The sequence below is a fragment of the Pezoporus wallicus genome, unplaced genomic scaffold, assembly GCF_028554395.1.
Source record: "Pezoporus wallicus isolate ANWC-B61680 ecotype Strahan unplaced genomic scaffold, APGP_CSIRO_Pwel_v1 contig_5935, whole genome shotgun sequence".
Classification (NCBI taxonomy): Eukaryota; Metazoa; Chordata; class Aves; order Psittaciformes; family Psittacidae; genus Pezoporus; species Pezoporus wallicus.
Genome location: NW_026637215.1, coordinates 2,162,329 through 2,177,684, shown reverse-complemented (window position 1 = coordinate 2,177,684; position 15,356 = coordinate 2,162,329). Strand labels below are relative to the sequence as shown.

The following is a 15,356-nucleotide window of genomic DNA, read 5'->3' as shown; positions in this document are numbered from 1 at the left end:
CTGGTTTGAGGCTGGCCCCATTATGGTGAAGAAAAAATAATGAATTTAAATCAGTAGCCTCTTCAGGGTAAAAAAATCACCCCAGACACCCACCACTACCACACCCCATAGTTACTAGTGGCAATAATACCCTGCTTTTGTCATTGGACTGCTTCTTTTGTGTTTACACTGGTAGAACTGTTTCTGTTTGCCAAATGGTAGTGCTCTTTTTTTTACAACTGTTAGGATTTTTGTGTTGGCAGTGTATTAACTATACATCAGCAATGTGACAAATGGATAGCACGCTCTAGGCATGTTAGTGTTTAGAACTGTTACATCCTTTACTGTTTTTATCAACATAACTCTTCTGAGGACAATCAGGCAGTTTGTAAGTGTAGGGTGAATGCTGAGTTTGGACACTGTTATTTTGGAGACTGAGGAACAGCAGCACTGGGAGGATGCAAGTTCCTGAGATTTCTCCGAGTTGTATTTGCTATAGGTATTTATCTAGGAAGTAAGTCTTCCTGCTCTCCTCCTTTGGCTCTTAATCATAGTAAAAAGATGTAGTGGCATTGGTGAAACAGCATGACTGTCTCTCAGGTCTCCAGTTCAGGCTGTGTCACTGTGCAAGTCAGCAAGGTCAGCACTGTGTAGATTCACCAGTGAATCTTCCTATGCACTGCAGAGCAGAGTCTCCAGAACCTACTGTAGACCTGTGTAAACTTAGGGGAACCATGCAATCTTTTCCTGTGAGCCTTAATCTAGACTGAGTCTCTTCTCATCATACTCTGAACCAAATTTTACAATGACTTTGACCAAGGTCTGTTCAGACTAGAATGGATTCTTGAAATACATGGAACTGTGCTCTAAAGACATACTTGCAGGATCCAAGCCATCTGTTAGGGTCAGTCCCACTTTTTTAGCAGCTGTTGGCTCATTGTTTGGAATAGGTCATTATTAAGCTGTGCATGAATATGGCCAGTTCAAGAAAGAAGCTGGTTATCTGCATTTATGATTATTTAGGGCTTAAATGCAGCTCACAGAATGGACTTCCATAATGTAATAAAATTAACTGTTTCTACATGTTATATAGGCACTTCTATGTGTTCTGGTGCCTATGGTTGGACTTTACTGATTATGTCTGTTCAGAGAGAAACTTCTGTTCCAAGAATAAACTTGTTGGTCTGTTTTTTCCAGTCGGATGGATTGGGCAGTCGCTGCAGCATCGCTGCAACTCCCTTCTATTCATATAGCAAGGTGTCTTTGTGAAGGAGATGTGGGAAACTTTGCAGCCTCTCATTGTATTCGAACACAGAGTTGAGAAGTGGGGATAACCATGGACCTGGAGTGTTGCTGCGGGTGTAGTGTGAAGTGCAACAGTTCTGCAGTGTAGATACAACGATGTTCCAAGATACAGATCTTGAAATCACTCAGGCCGTATTTATGAACATTTCTGTTTGGTTTCTCTTGGTAGTCTAATGAATATTTTGGAGCAGCAGTATCTGTTAAATTAGGGCATTTTTACCCAAATTCATGGAAATCTAGCTAAGCGTTTGATCTAGGCGGTACATTTTATTGCTTAAATATGAGGCTTGGATGTGCCATCAAAACAACCAACAAACTTGAAGAGTGATTATAGCAGAAATGACTGCTCTAGGACTTAATGGGCCTGGGCAGTCTGGAAACAAAGCCAGCTGTGGTAATTAGCTGGGAAATCATTTCAAATAACACATCTTTAGAAAACTTGATGCTGCTTAAGGAATATTTATGTGGAGAAATAGCTCATCATCCAAGTGAATTGTTGGCTCACTTCAGCCAGGGATGTGAGCTGCTGCAGTTGCATTTGTGTTGTCTGCTGTGGAACTTCATTGCTTTCTACTTTTAGCTGTATTCTGGATTGGCCTGGTGAAGCTATTAGAGTACTAGAGTCCTCAGCACTGAGTCAAAACTTCCACCACATTTCTCCTACCCTCCTTTTGGAACTTTTGACAAGTAGGCAATTTTACAAGCACAGAATATGCTATTGAAATGGAATTCGGGAAGTGCTGCAGAATTGATAAAATCACACCCAATATAAAGAACAAGTCTTGCTTAAAAAAAAGGAAAAACACATTTTTCACCCATTTTTTAATATTGAAGCTTTTAAATAATGACTTTGGCTTGTTAAAGCATTTTTCATTTGAAAGAGATCTCCCTTCCACCCATACAGTAAAAAGAATGCCAAACCAAACCAGAATAGAATGTAATTTGTTCATATTGACTCAACATGAATATTGGAGTTGAGTTTTCATTTCATTATAGAGAAAACTGTTTCAGCTTGACTCAGACTATCATTTACTTATTTATTCATTGCATTCACCACCAAGAGGATAAAAATAAGGACTTGCACAGCTCTGCTTGATAGAGATTTTCCTGTGTCCCAGCCAATGACTTCAGTGGGATGTGGTATTAGAAGAGTTTATTCCTTTCTGTTATTGTGTTATGTAGAATCTCCTGCTTCCTGTGATCACTGGGCATTTAACAAGGCTCTTGCATACCTTCATTAAGTATCCTCTCCCACCCCCTATTTTCTAGCTCATTTTCCATGCCCAGTGAAGTTTTCCCCTTTGATTCTTATTTCTTACCTTTCAAATCTCATTGAATTTTCTTGCCTGTTAGTTTTTGAACTTCTCTGTACTTCAGGTGAAACTCTCTGCACTCACACGTCATTCATTAGTAGCTTAGAAGAACTGTTGCAGTTTGTGAGCAATCTGTGTAAGGGTGGTTCACAAGATGATTCTGGAGCAGATTTTCTTCTGTGGATAAACAAATGAGGTAAACTGAAGATGGTGCTGGATAAAATGTATAAAACACACAGAGAAATGAGAAAAATCAACCTTTTGCTGGTTCCGGACAGTACTGGGGCATATCAGGGGCATCAGTTGGCAGGAGGGGGAGAGGGGCAGCCATGAGGGGTGAGAGAAGATTATGAGGGGATAAGGGGGGACAGCCATGAGGGGTGAGGGGAGAGCAGGGGCAGCTGTGGACTATGAGGGGCAGCCATGAGGGTATATCTTGAGGGGAGATGAGGGGTGGCCATGAGGGGTAGCAGTGGCAGCTATACAGTGTGGGCCACTGGGGGGGTGGCTGTGACTGGAGATCACAAGGGGCAGCCGTGAGGGGAGATCAGTTTGCCCTTAGGGACATGGTTTAGTGGTGGGCTTGACATTCCTGGGGTAAGAGTTGGGTTGATGGTCTTAAAGGTCTTTTCCAGCCTAGTTGATTCTATGATTTTTATCTCTCTCCTGCTATCCCAAGCATACATCATACAAATCAACTCATCTGGGATTCTGATGGGGTTTTGGTTTGGTTTCTTTTTCTGCAGATGAAATTAAACTTTAAAATGTAGACAGATTTAGAATTCCCCTCCCCCCCCATTGACATACTTTTCTGATTCATCTGTCATTGCTTTACACTGTTCCATACAGTTTTTTCTCATAAATCCAGTCAATGTTCAAAATATCTCTTTTCCATTGTCATTTGTAGATACTGCAGAGTCAAATCAGCAAAAGACTTTTTCAGCCAGTGCTGTGTAGGAAATTTCACAATCTACCATGGTAGTTGAAAAAGAAAATCTTTTATTGTGTTATCATTTGCTGTTAACATCTAGGGAGTTAGAATTTGTGAAGCTGGAAAGTGATTAGTGGAGTCAGGACGCCTGGGTTAGTTGTGGCATGGAGAACTCTTCCTTATATTTTCTTTAAATCTTGATGGAAATGATGCCCAAATTGTCAATACCTGGATGTCTCTACATCACCACCAGAGCTGCCAGAGTGGTAAGATAACTGGATTTCCATACTTGTACTAACAGGCCCTTCTGCAGCAACACTGTAAAGCAGGATAAAAATGACTCTTTTCCCTGTCACATCACTCAAGTAGTGAAATTTTGGTTCCCAAGGTGATTCTCCACACTGCAGCATGGGCAAAATTTGCTTCTCTTTGTCCTGTGTAGACAAACCTTGTATGTCACAGACATCTGAAGACTGCTCAGCAGTCTCCCCTGAAAGAAAGATGTTGGTGGTGTCAGTATAATTCTCTGTGGTCACAGTGTCAACTGCATAAATAGGCTAAATGCCAAGCCAATAGGCTAAGAACACTAAATGCAAGGTAGTGATAGGCAGAGCAGCGTTCAGGCTTTATTTTCCTTATAACTCTTCTAAAACTCAGCTGGGGCAATAGAAGACTTTATGGGGAGGGGATTAGCAAGCCAGTCATTTTCTGAAGGATCAAGTGAAATTAAACACTTCCATTCATAAAGTGCAATTGGTTCATTATAGTGCAAACAAGCTTGAGCATCCCAGCTTGCAGGAAAGTATTCCTTTAGCTTCCTAGGCTCAGAAAGTGAAGTTCTGTTAATTGAATCCAAGTTCTGTTTTGTTCTCAGTAAGAGCCAAGCAAAGGATTAAAGTTCACTGCTTCCTGGCACACCCCACTACAAAGCTGCTGTGAGGTATTGTCTGAATATCAGGCTGGTGAGGTCTGTAGCAGCTGTAGTTGGAGAAGCCTGTGGGTTTGTGCCTCAGTTCATTGCACACAGGGCTTCTTCCTTATTCTCAACAGCTTTATCACGTATTTCTCCTACATTTTCTCACAAGCCAGGTCACCTTCACTTGAACCTCTGCAGCATGATCTGGCCAGAATGTTCAGAAAACAGCCCTTTCATTTAGGACAAGAATTTCAACAGGCCCAGTAGCCAACTTTGAACTATGCACCGTATTTGTGCTTTAAAGGTACTGAAATATGAAAAGGCACAAACTGGCAGCTAGTTCAGTTCTCAACACCTTTGTGGTGCCTTGCTCTGAAACCATTGCATAGATTCCTAAATATCTTTATAACTCACCTTGGTAAGTCTCTTAAGATTTTGCTATTTAAGGTTCCAATACTTGGTCTTAACTTACTTTGAATACTTCAGTACTTAAAGCTCATGTCAGTCAATGACATATCTGTTCTCAGTCTTTGGTCTTCATGTACTTTCAGCTAAACACCTAAGTATGCTTAAGCACTGTAAGATGTCCCAGTAGATGCCTCTTCACATACTTATATGTCTAAATATCTCTGTAAGTTTGTCTTGCAATGATATGTAATAGCAGAACTTGATGCAAAATCTAGCATGCCAGAAATTTGTATTTTGTTTCCAACTGCTTAAACACTGGCATCGTCCTGACAAGGGTTTAAAAAAAGCATTTTGAGCATTGGAATGCAAATTAACATACCAAGCAATTAAAGTCAATTAAAACAGGATGCAGTGTAATTAGAAACAGTTGCGTTCACATTTATATTCAGAGAGGTTTGATGTGTTGAAAGAAAACAATTCAGGAAACTTTTAATGCCTACAGATGTGATGATGATATTAATAATGGCATTTGATTTCTACAATGCCCCATCCTCCCTCACCTCCTGAGCTCTTGAGAAGCATAATAAAATGAGCAACTGATGCACTGAAAGCAATGGTGAGCCTAGGCTCAGCCTACAAGGGGTGGCCACTCTCCCCTCTCTGAACACACTGCAGACCTCTTGCAGTACAGAAGAAGCTGGCAGTTCTAGCAACCTCCTGACCTGCATGAGCACCAACACCAATGAATTGTCAAAAATGCCAGTTGGCTCAGGAAGGGTGTATCTTCCCCACACATGCTTCCTTGGTATCTCTTTTGTTGTTCTCAATAACTGCATTAGTTTTTACTGCCAGAAATACTGAGCCAGTTGCACTCTATATATATCCTCTTTGTGCATGGTAACCAGAAGGGAAGGCGAGTCCTCATTCCTCTAAAGCACAACTGCCCTCATGATCAAATGTTCACTAGAGGCTGTGGTTCTGTTACCTGCAACAGTGTTAGTAACAGACATGGATGAGCCATGGAAGACATGTGAAAAGCAAACAGAAAATCCTGAAGTATAACTCTACAAGCCTAGAGAGCTGCTGCAGGATTACAGACTCCTCTTCAGGGATACCTCTATCTGATCTTTCTTTGGCATAAGGGAGTGATTTCAGCTCTTCCTGGATGAAGCTGAGTGAAGATATACATCCAAAGGAACCTGGGAAGAAATCTGCTTGTACAAAATTGCAGTCTGTTTACTGATGAAAATATTTGAAGGCAGCAGCAGGTTGTGCGAGATAGCAGGCTGCAAGCTGGCAGAGTTAATAAAGCACAGTGCAATGAAATGCTCTTTAATGTGATAACAGCTTTTCAGGTGCAATGCCTTCTATGTCATCAAATGTAAATGTCTGCTGACTATCCTCTATTAAAAGCAATTATTGATTTAAAAGGAGTAGTAAAAATAGCTGGCAAAGAGTTTAATACAGAGGCATGAAAGCCAGAGGCTGGCTCCTCCATCTTTTCCGCCCAACATAAGGCTTAGAGCAGGACCGTATCCATTCTGTATGTTTTGTTTTTACTTCTCAGTAACTGATGATCTATTTTCCTTTGAAACCAAAACATGGAGAGCAATCTCTTTGAGACAAGGTGTACTTAAACACAGCCAGTCCTATCGGTTTACATTTGCACTGAGTCAGTTACAGTAAATGTAAGCACTAGGATAGAGCTTATTGACCTATGAATTCATCAGTTCAGGCTTCTGAGACCTATGGGAATACAATGGTTGTCTCCTTTTCCTAGGAAAATCATGATTTGTGTTTTCAAAAGGGCTAAGACACTTGAAAGATATATAGGTGCTTACCTGTATTAGAAAGGTAGGTCAGTGAGAGGGCAGTGTCTGTCTTGAGCAGCTGGACTTATTTGAAGATCTGCCATGTGATTTTAAGTTCCTTCACTTCTGAGTGTACCAGCTGAGCACACATGAGGTGATTTTGTGCTTGGGGTTAAATACTCAGCACCACCTGCAAATCAGATTTCAGTTGATGAAATCAGATTTCATTAAGGAATGAAAATGTGTTTGAAAATCCTTTCATGGGTGCATTTTCTGATGTCTCTCATTTACATAGGCATGGGAGAGATAATGAACTTTTGAATATATGTATATTTTTGGACAGCTCTACAGGTTGTATTTTTTACTGAAGCATTTTCCCCATTCTTGCAGCTTGTTAAGTGATTTTGACTTGTGCAAGGCAGATGTATAAGACTATCCCCTCACGAGCATATTTTATACCTACTCTGCACAGGTGGGAATGGCTATAGGGAATTTATGTTATTATTTAAAAGAAATACTTATATTAACATGGAATTTATAATTTAATCAATCTCCAAGTTTGAATCGCTGTATACTGTTCTCAGTTTGTGATCATAAAATGGGATCAATTCTGCTCAACTCTGTCTTTGAAAGATGTGATTTCTTTCAGGTTTCCAGAAAAGCTCAGTTTTTCTGGAAAAAAATAAGTGTGGCCATATACAAGGAAACAGAAGTTGCTGAGCTTGAGCACTTAAGAAAGTGTGCCTGAAGGTGCTTTGCATGAGAAAGGTGCTACAGCACATCGCAAGGAGATAGATGTACAGAGCATTAACCTTTAGGCTTGCTAGAATGTTTATTCCTCAAACACAGGCATGCAAAGCCCTCTTGTCAGATGACAGTTTAGTAATTACTAGGTGACTGAGAACTCCTTGCATATGTTGCTATGAAATATATAGAATGCAATTAATTACTTGCTATTATGAGGTAACTCCCCTGTATCTGTATTTGAAATAGTAGGTGGTAAGGGTGTTCAGGTACACTAGAGTCTAATGTCTGGTCACCTGCTACCAAGAGAGAGCAAATAATATACTTGGAGAACTTGCCAATCTCTCTATAAAAATGTGTTGACCTTTCCTACAAGACATAGTTTAGAAGGGAAGATTGAAGGATAAAATTCACCTGCATGAGCAAAGGCATCCAAAGCACTTTTCTTCGAGAAAGGATTTGGTTTTTAACCAAGAGCAAAATGGACGTGGAAATTGGGTGGGTTTTTCTGCAGTTGGAAGAAAATATTTTTCTAATGTTTGCTTTTTCTTGCTAGGTTGTGTATGTTACAGCCACCTTCCCCTATATCATGTTGATGATTCTCCTGATCCGTGGAGTAACGTTACCAGGTGCTTCCGAGGGGATAAAATTCTACTTGTACCCTGACCTTTCCCGACTGTCTGACCCACAGGTAGGATCATGGGCCATCTATTCATTTTCCTCTCTGACTGGGTAAAACTGCAAGAGTTTCTTGATTTTTAAGTTTGAATGGAGGTGCTCGCTGGGTGGTTGTTCATTGTCAGAGATCTGGAATTGTGGCTGAGGCTTTAAAGCCATTGCTGCTTGCATGTGCTGGAATATACAGTTCTTCTGCTAGAAAAGTGCCCATGGTTTTCAGGATTTTCCAGTGTTCCAGTTGCTGCTTCTGGTATTGACAGGCAAAATCATTGCCACAGGTTCAGCAGGAATGAATTTAACTGAGACATGGCCATTTTATAGTTCTTTGCTTATTCCAGCTCTAAATCTCAGTCAAAATTAGTAGAGAAATTAATAATTGAGATGACTGTTGTCTTCGAAGCAGAAGTTTGTATATGCAATCAAGGAGGGATGAAGTACTGAAACCAAGAACACTCTCTTTTTCATTGTTTCCAAAGTAGAGTTGAACATGGAAATACAGGATTAAGCTGATTTTTTTCAGTGACAGATGAGTACAATGAAACAGTTATATATCATTTGTCTGATAGCAAAGAGGCAAAATGACACAAGCTCTAGAAACCCTGACAGGTTGCAGACAGCCTTTTACTTACCTGGTTTGGCAGTGTAAAAGATATTATACAGTGTTGTACTCCTAAGACTGTTACAATATTAAATGGATACTGAGGTGGAGATAGAAAGGGAGTTTGGGAATATTTGTGCAAATTATGTTTTTTAATCTGTTTACTGAAAATGTGTGAGCATTTACGTGGATCACATACACCCGTGTGGCTTAACTTATTTTAGCAGAGACAAGAAATTTGTTTATCTGAGACCACGGGTGGCAATCTGTTTGTTTTGCCCAGTTTTAACTAGTGTTTCATACTGCTGTGTGGTTCTGACAGCTCGTTACTCACTGCCTTAACTAGCTTAGGCAGAAGTTCTGCCCTGTGAGGGTGCTGAGGCGCTGGCACAGGGTGCCCAGAGAAGCTGTGGCTGCCCCATCCCTGGCAGTGTTCAAGGCCAGGTTGGACACAGGGGCTTGGAGCAAGCTGCTCTAGTGGAAGGGGTCCCTGCCTGTGGCAGGGGTTGGAACTGGATGAACTTTAAGGCCCCTTCCAACCCAAACCATCTTGTGATTAACAGCAAGCGCTCACTGAGTACTCTTGTACTACATAGTGATGATTCCTCCACACATGAATTCTGTGGACTGAGTGTGGAGGCAGCCCTGCTGCCAAGCTGTTGCTCCATCCACTCGCCCAGTGCTGTGCGAGATGCCTGTTAACAGGATTTTGCCTTGTGTGTGGATTTTTCACATGCCACCACCACCCTTGCTTCTGTGTGTCGTTGAGGGAGGGCATGCAAGCTTAAGCAACATTATTGTCAGGCTACAAGGGGGTTTTATATGCCTGTTTACTATACTGATCCATTTGTAAGGAAATACACTGTTGCCATGACAATTCCCAAAGCACATGGTATTAGCCTAAGCAGTCTGTGAGCCCTTAAAAGGCACGTGTGGATGTATCTGATTGTCCCACACATAGTGCTTGGCTGATACTGGGATGTCTTTTCAGAAGGCTTAATGGATTGATTTAACAAGCCAATTTATTCTGTGTTTCACTGAGACTTTCACTGACATATTGCCATACTCCTGCCTTAGGATTTTAAGCAGCTTTTTGTAGGAAAAAAGCTGAAGTAGAATGAACTAGAACAGAGATCTTGAACACTACTGTATGTAATTTAAACATAATATGTGTGATGAAATGGTTGTAGAGAATGATTTTTGTGTTGGAAAGAATGCAGTTGCATTAAAAATTAAATATTTTGTTGAGACTAATCAATTTTTGAAGAAAGACTTCTGAGTTATTAGCAGGATTTCTGGTCAGTTTGCAAGGAATGAAGGAAGTTTGGAGGAAGTTTAAAACTGAATTTGGCAGCATTTTTTTAAATTAAAAATGGTGGAAAGGAATTGGTTTGGCTTTATTGCAGCTTTTAATGGTAACAAGATAAATAAACGACATTTTCCCTTTTATAGAAATGTAGGGCTTAATAATGTTTAAGCCCATGAATTTTTGTATCCCATTCCATAAGCCTCTCCTCAATTTGTTCTAGAGGTTTTTGCCAAGAAGCATGTATAGGACAACTGACCAATGACCTTGCCATTGGTGCTTTCAGTTTTTATCTTTGCTCTTGTTTCTTTGCATTTGCTTCACAATATCGCAGCACAGTGCATGTGTACGAGCTGGAGGCCTGTTGAAATAATGTTCTAGGGAGGCTAATATGTCTGTATTAGAGGAGCAGTATTTGAACCATAGCGCCAACTGTGTTTACTGTGGGTTAAATAAATTAAGTTTCTCTTCAAGGCTTGCTTTAGTTTGAAGTTCTTGAAGCTTTTGTCTTTGTGTAATTTGCATTCCATGGTTCATTATAGCTTTCTAAGCAGCTATTCATCTGTCTTTTCAGCTCCTCTTAGCTTTCAAGTGCTGTGTTCTCTATTTCATTTTTATATTCTATCTCTCCAGCAGACTGAATCCTCCCGGTCTGAAAATGCCATCCTTTGTCCTGTGTATCTGTAGAGCTCTTACCAATCACTTTTCATTATAATAGTGGAGTACCATATTTAAGCTTCAGAAATGCTTTGTTTCATCAACGGTGAGGCCTCTAGAGCCTTCATGCTTAAATTGGCTTGAGATGTGTCCCTCTACCCCAATCTGGAGGTTAGAGGTACTGTTTGGAACTTAAATATGAAGTCTTGCCTGAGTTATAGCTCACACAAAAAGAAGTATTTAGCAAAGTAAATAGGATGGGTTTTGTGTGCAAGCCTGACCCAGAGTGTGGTTCTATCTGTCCCTCGATATGTAATTGTATTTGTGTGTGTTATTCACTGCTCTTTTTTGCGGGAACATATTTGCTGCTTCATAATGGTATTTTCCAAACCTTTGTGCATGGAAGAGGTTAAATCAGTTGGGGATCAGCAGATGTACCAGTTTGATGGCTCAAGGAGTAATATTATGGTCAATGATGTGCAAAACATACCTGTGTAAATTAAAACCCTGCTGTAGCAGTGGATTCTCCTTCTTGCTTATTGTATGTTTGCATATTAATAACTGGCTGAGTTACTGGCGGTGAACCTGTCAACACAGTCAGAATTGCACTCTTCTCACAGCAGTAGGTGCTTACCAAAATCTTGAACAAATCCAATTAATCTGGGTTTTGCAGCTGAATTGTACATAGAAGTTTCTTCCTCGAAAGGGATGTCAAGCCCTGGAGCAGCCTGCCCAGGGAAGTGGTGAAGTCACCATCCCTGGAGGTATTTAAAAGATCTATAGATGTGACACTGGGGACATGGTTTAGTGGTGGACTTGGCAGTGCTGGGTCTTAAGGGTCTTTTCCAATTGAAATGATCCTATGAGAATACAGTTGTATGAATACAGGTTGTACTTTATCTGTGATACACTCTCACGTGAATATTAAACATGATAAATGAAAGACAGGGCAAATTACCTGAAAGATACAGGGGAATTTTAATTACATACTCCTCAATTTTCAGTTTAGCGTGAGTTTATTTTGCTAGTTACTCACTCCTTCCTTAACATCATCTTCGTATGTTGGAGCATGTACATTAAATTATACTTTTAAGAAAAGATGTCAAGAATTGCTAACCAATTAGGCTAATTATAATATTCAGGTATGTGAGACACATTTGGGAATACTGCAGAGGTGTAGAGAGAATATTTTCTTAAAGCCTTTTCTGAAAATCCAAACTGGAAACATATTTGAGAATTTATCTTCCCATAACTTTTCCTTTCCAATGTTCAATAACACTGCAGAGTTGTTTTGCTGATGGCTTAACAGCAGGAGAAATAAATCAAACTGATTCAGTTTTGGTACACGCAGCCCTGGAAGCGAGCAGCTATCACAGTTGTATTGCCACCTTGAGGCAGAAGGAAACCTCTGTGTCCAAAGGCAGAAGAGAACAGAAATGCTCCCCTAGCTTTGAAACAAACAGTGTTTTCATTTTGTGCTCAGAAAATCAAGGGAACTGTATGGGTTCCCAAGTGGTGGACTTTAGACCTGTAATGTATCAGTCTAAGCATCCTGAGCCTTCAAATGTAAAGGAATTTTCCTGTGGTGGCAATGGAATGACAGCTCATTGCTGGAGAATCTTTTGATGCTTTAATCTGTTTGGAATGCGAGAAGCCTCAATCTAAAGAGAAATGTACTTCTTGAAGACATGCCCGATACTGGGTGATAAGCCAGTTTTTAAGCATAGTGCTTGGAGAAAGGGTTCAGAGGCAGGTCATGTGTCCTAGATCTCACCAGCCTTTTTATACCACTATGTCTAGTAACACCTTCAGCAATTTTCTGCAGTTTTGAGTGGTTTTCAGAAGAATATGGACAGCCATTTCTTAAAAATCAATTAACAGGGAAAAAATAGTGGTAATGAGATGTCCGGTTCTGTTAACAGTTACTCTTCTTTTTCCTATGGATTTCCTCCCATTCTCTGTACTGTTTGCGTCATGAGGTATTTGCTTTCTGAACCAGGCAGTTGTGATGCACACACATGAGCTGCAGTAAATTTAACTAAGAGTGAGATGCCAGAAACATGTACAAGGGCCAGAGGTCTGAAAATCCTGACCTGACTTTACTGTCTATAGAGCTGCAGCTCTGACTTTACACCTGTATCTTTGAACTGTCAGTTTTTGTTCATTTTGATACAGAAGCTAAATTTCAAACTGTCCTTTCTATGAGAGGAAAAACATCCTGCTGGTGATTGTGGGGCTCTCATGTTGCTGCTCAGTCATAATCATTGCCCAAACTTTTAAACTTGTAAAGAATTTATTCTTAAGGTCTGCTGTTTCCACCAGCATTACAGATTACTGGGATTTTAAATGGTAAGTGCAGGGTATAGACTGCTGTGATGTTTAGAAACATTTTGCCCTGTAATGCAGTTTACAATCTCCACAATGAGGAACTATTTCCCGTTACTGAGTATTACAGCTTTTACATTACAAATTGTTTATGTGGCCTCAAAAAATAGGAGGACCAGCACATTGCTGTAATGCTGTGCTCTTGCTGGAAGGGCAGAGATGTTTAACAAAGCTCCATAGGGATGGATGCTATTCCCATTTCTGCAAAGACTGAAGGCAAGTCCGGGAGCACATTACGTTTTCCCTGCTCAAAATCAAAACTTCATTTCCCTGCTCGAAGGAACACTCACTGTTCTGTCATGGTGAATCTGCACTCCAGTGACTGGGCAGGTACACCTCAAAAGGCTGAAACCATTCAGGGTCTTCTGCTACAATGCATGGAACATTCATGCTTCCTCTGTAATGCATGGAACAGCTTAGGAGTTGTTCACTGTGCAGGTCACTCCATTGTGCAAAGATCTGAGCTATATTTAAGTATGCTGTGGGAAAGGCACAACCTAAATTGAATGCATCATTCCAAAACTACTGGTGTCTTTTTATGCTTCGATATACAACTCTATGTTTTTTCAATGGCATAATGTTGTGACTATTAATTTTTATAAGCAAATGTGACTTCAGAAGAGCAGTTATTGCTTTGGAGATGTATTTCAAGCCCTGAACAAATAGTTTGCTTCTCTCCATGGTTTTTCCTTATGTTTCCTGCTATTGGTACACAAGCAACAGCAAGCTGAGCAGGCAACAGCAGATTTTGGTAGTTAGAAGAGACTTGTTGAAAGAATGGGGTCATTTTGTAATTTTCCTGGGGCTTCTAGGCCACATGAAATCTCTTCCAGCTATCCCTGCAACCCCTTAGCAGTAATGGAGAGACATCATCTGAGCTCTAGGGAAGCTCTGATTGTACTTTAATATTAGACTTTATGGCTAATGAGATATGCCACTGGAGGGAGACAGGATCCACATATTAGCTCAGTGTATTGGCATAACAGGGAGAGATTTTTCACTGTTGACAATGATGGCAGCTGGAAGATAAACTTGAAAAGCCTTTTTGTGCATAAACTGATTAACATTCCCAGGAACATCTAAGGAACTGCAAATGCTGTCCATGACTCCAGACTGCCAGCTGCTCTAGAAGTCAAGTCTACAAGCAGGAGAAAAGCTGCTGTTGAAAATTCAGCATTTTCAGATGACATTAAAAATGGTTACAAGAAATACTAAGTGATGTATGGAAATAGTAATAAGGGACCTTGTGCACAGTGAGGGTAGTAAGTGAAACAAATAAATATTCCATGCTATTTCTGCAACAGTCACAAGTGGGTATATGATGCCACATAAATAGAGGCACTGGAAATATATAGTTATTTCAAGGATTGCCAACAGGATTCTTGTTAATCCTGTTATTCCAGAGGAATGAGAGAAAAAAGAAAAAGAGAAATTTGCTGCACTAGTGGAATGATGTGCAGAAAATCTGTTATTTACTGTTTAGAAATCAGTGCTCCTAAAGATTCTTCTTTAAAGATCTACATAAAGAAAAAACAAAACAGCTTTCTAAGCCCCCAAATATTTCTGAGACTCTTTTTATTTCCATCCTAGGACTGGAATAACAGTTGAATTCTCAAAAGAATCCAAGAAAATGCAGGCTGGGCAAACCTCTGCAGGGAAGTAGGAATGGCTGAAGCACCTTGTGTACACCCCAGCTCTCCCACTGGAGAGGTGCTGTGCACAGGGCCTCACCATCAGCCTGGAGTACTCTCTGCCTCAGGCTTCTAGTGAAGGGAGTTGGGTTCTCACTTGTTTTTCCCTCAGAAGTAGCCTACAGATTGGTACTGAAGTTCTCCCCTGAAGGTGTCCCCAAACTAATGGAAATTCAAAATGAGGAGGCACAAGGAACAGAAAAGGTGCCTTCCTCCAGGGTGGTATAAGACAGCTATGTGTTATGTAGGTATCTTACAACTACATGTGCCTTACTCTGCCCTCCCCTCTCCCTACCATGCCTTTTGTGTCTGCTGGCATGTAGTTTGTAAGACACCTGTGTGTACGTATGTGCTTTATTTGCAAGGGCAGTATGGGAAAGGGAGGATAAGGTGATAGGAAGTAAGGAGAGGGAAGCTGGGAGGAGAAGGCGGGTGGTGACTGGTGACAGTTGCTGGCACACTGCCCTAATGCATGTAGGAGAACACACTGTCTGCCCCATCACAAACTGTCACCAGCTGCCAGGCAGCTCACAGCGAGGATCCACATCAGGAGAACAAATGGGGAAGATGAGATGTGTGTATCGGCTGCTGTGGTTTTCTGATGCTCTCTGCTCTTAATGACTATGCTCAGTTG

General features: G+C 40.7%; 1 protein-coding gene across 4 annotated transcripts in view; it reads left to right on the top strand.

Moving 5' to 3' along the window:
- SLC6A11 (solute carrier family 6 member 11) overlaps window positions 1–15,356 on the top strand; it is a 110,492-nt gene that overhangs the window by 59,944 nt on the left and 35,192 nt on the right. For all 4 annotated transcript variants that reach the window (XM_057404244.1, XM_057404246.1, XM_057404248.1 and 1 more), the window contains one exon: window positions 7,964–8,098. In XM_057404244.1, the coding sequence (XP_057260227.1) occupies window positions 7,964–8,098 (135 nt within the window). The remainder of the gene's footprint in view (window positions 1–7,963; window positions 8,099–15,356) is intronic.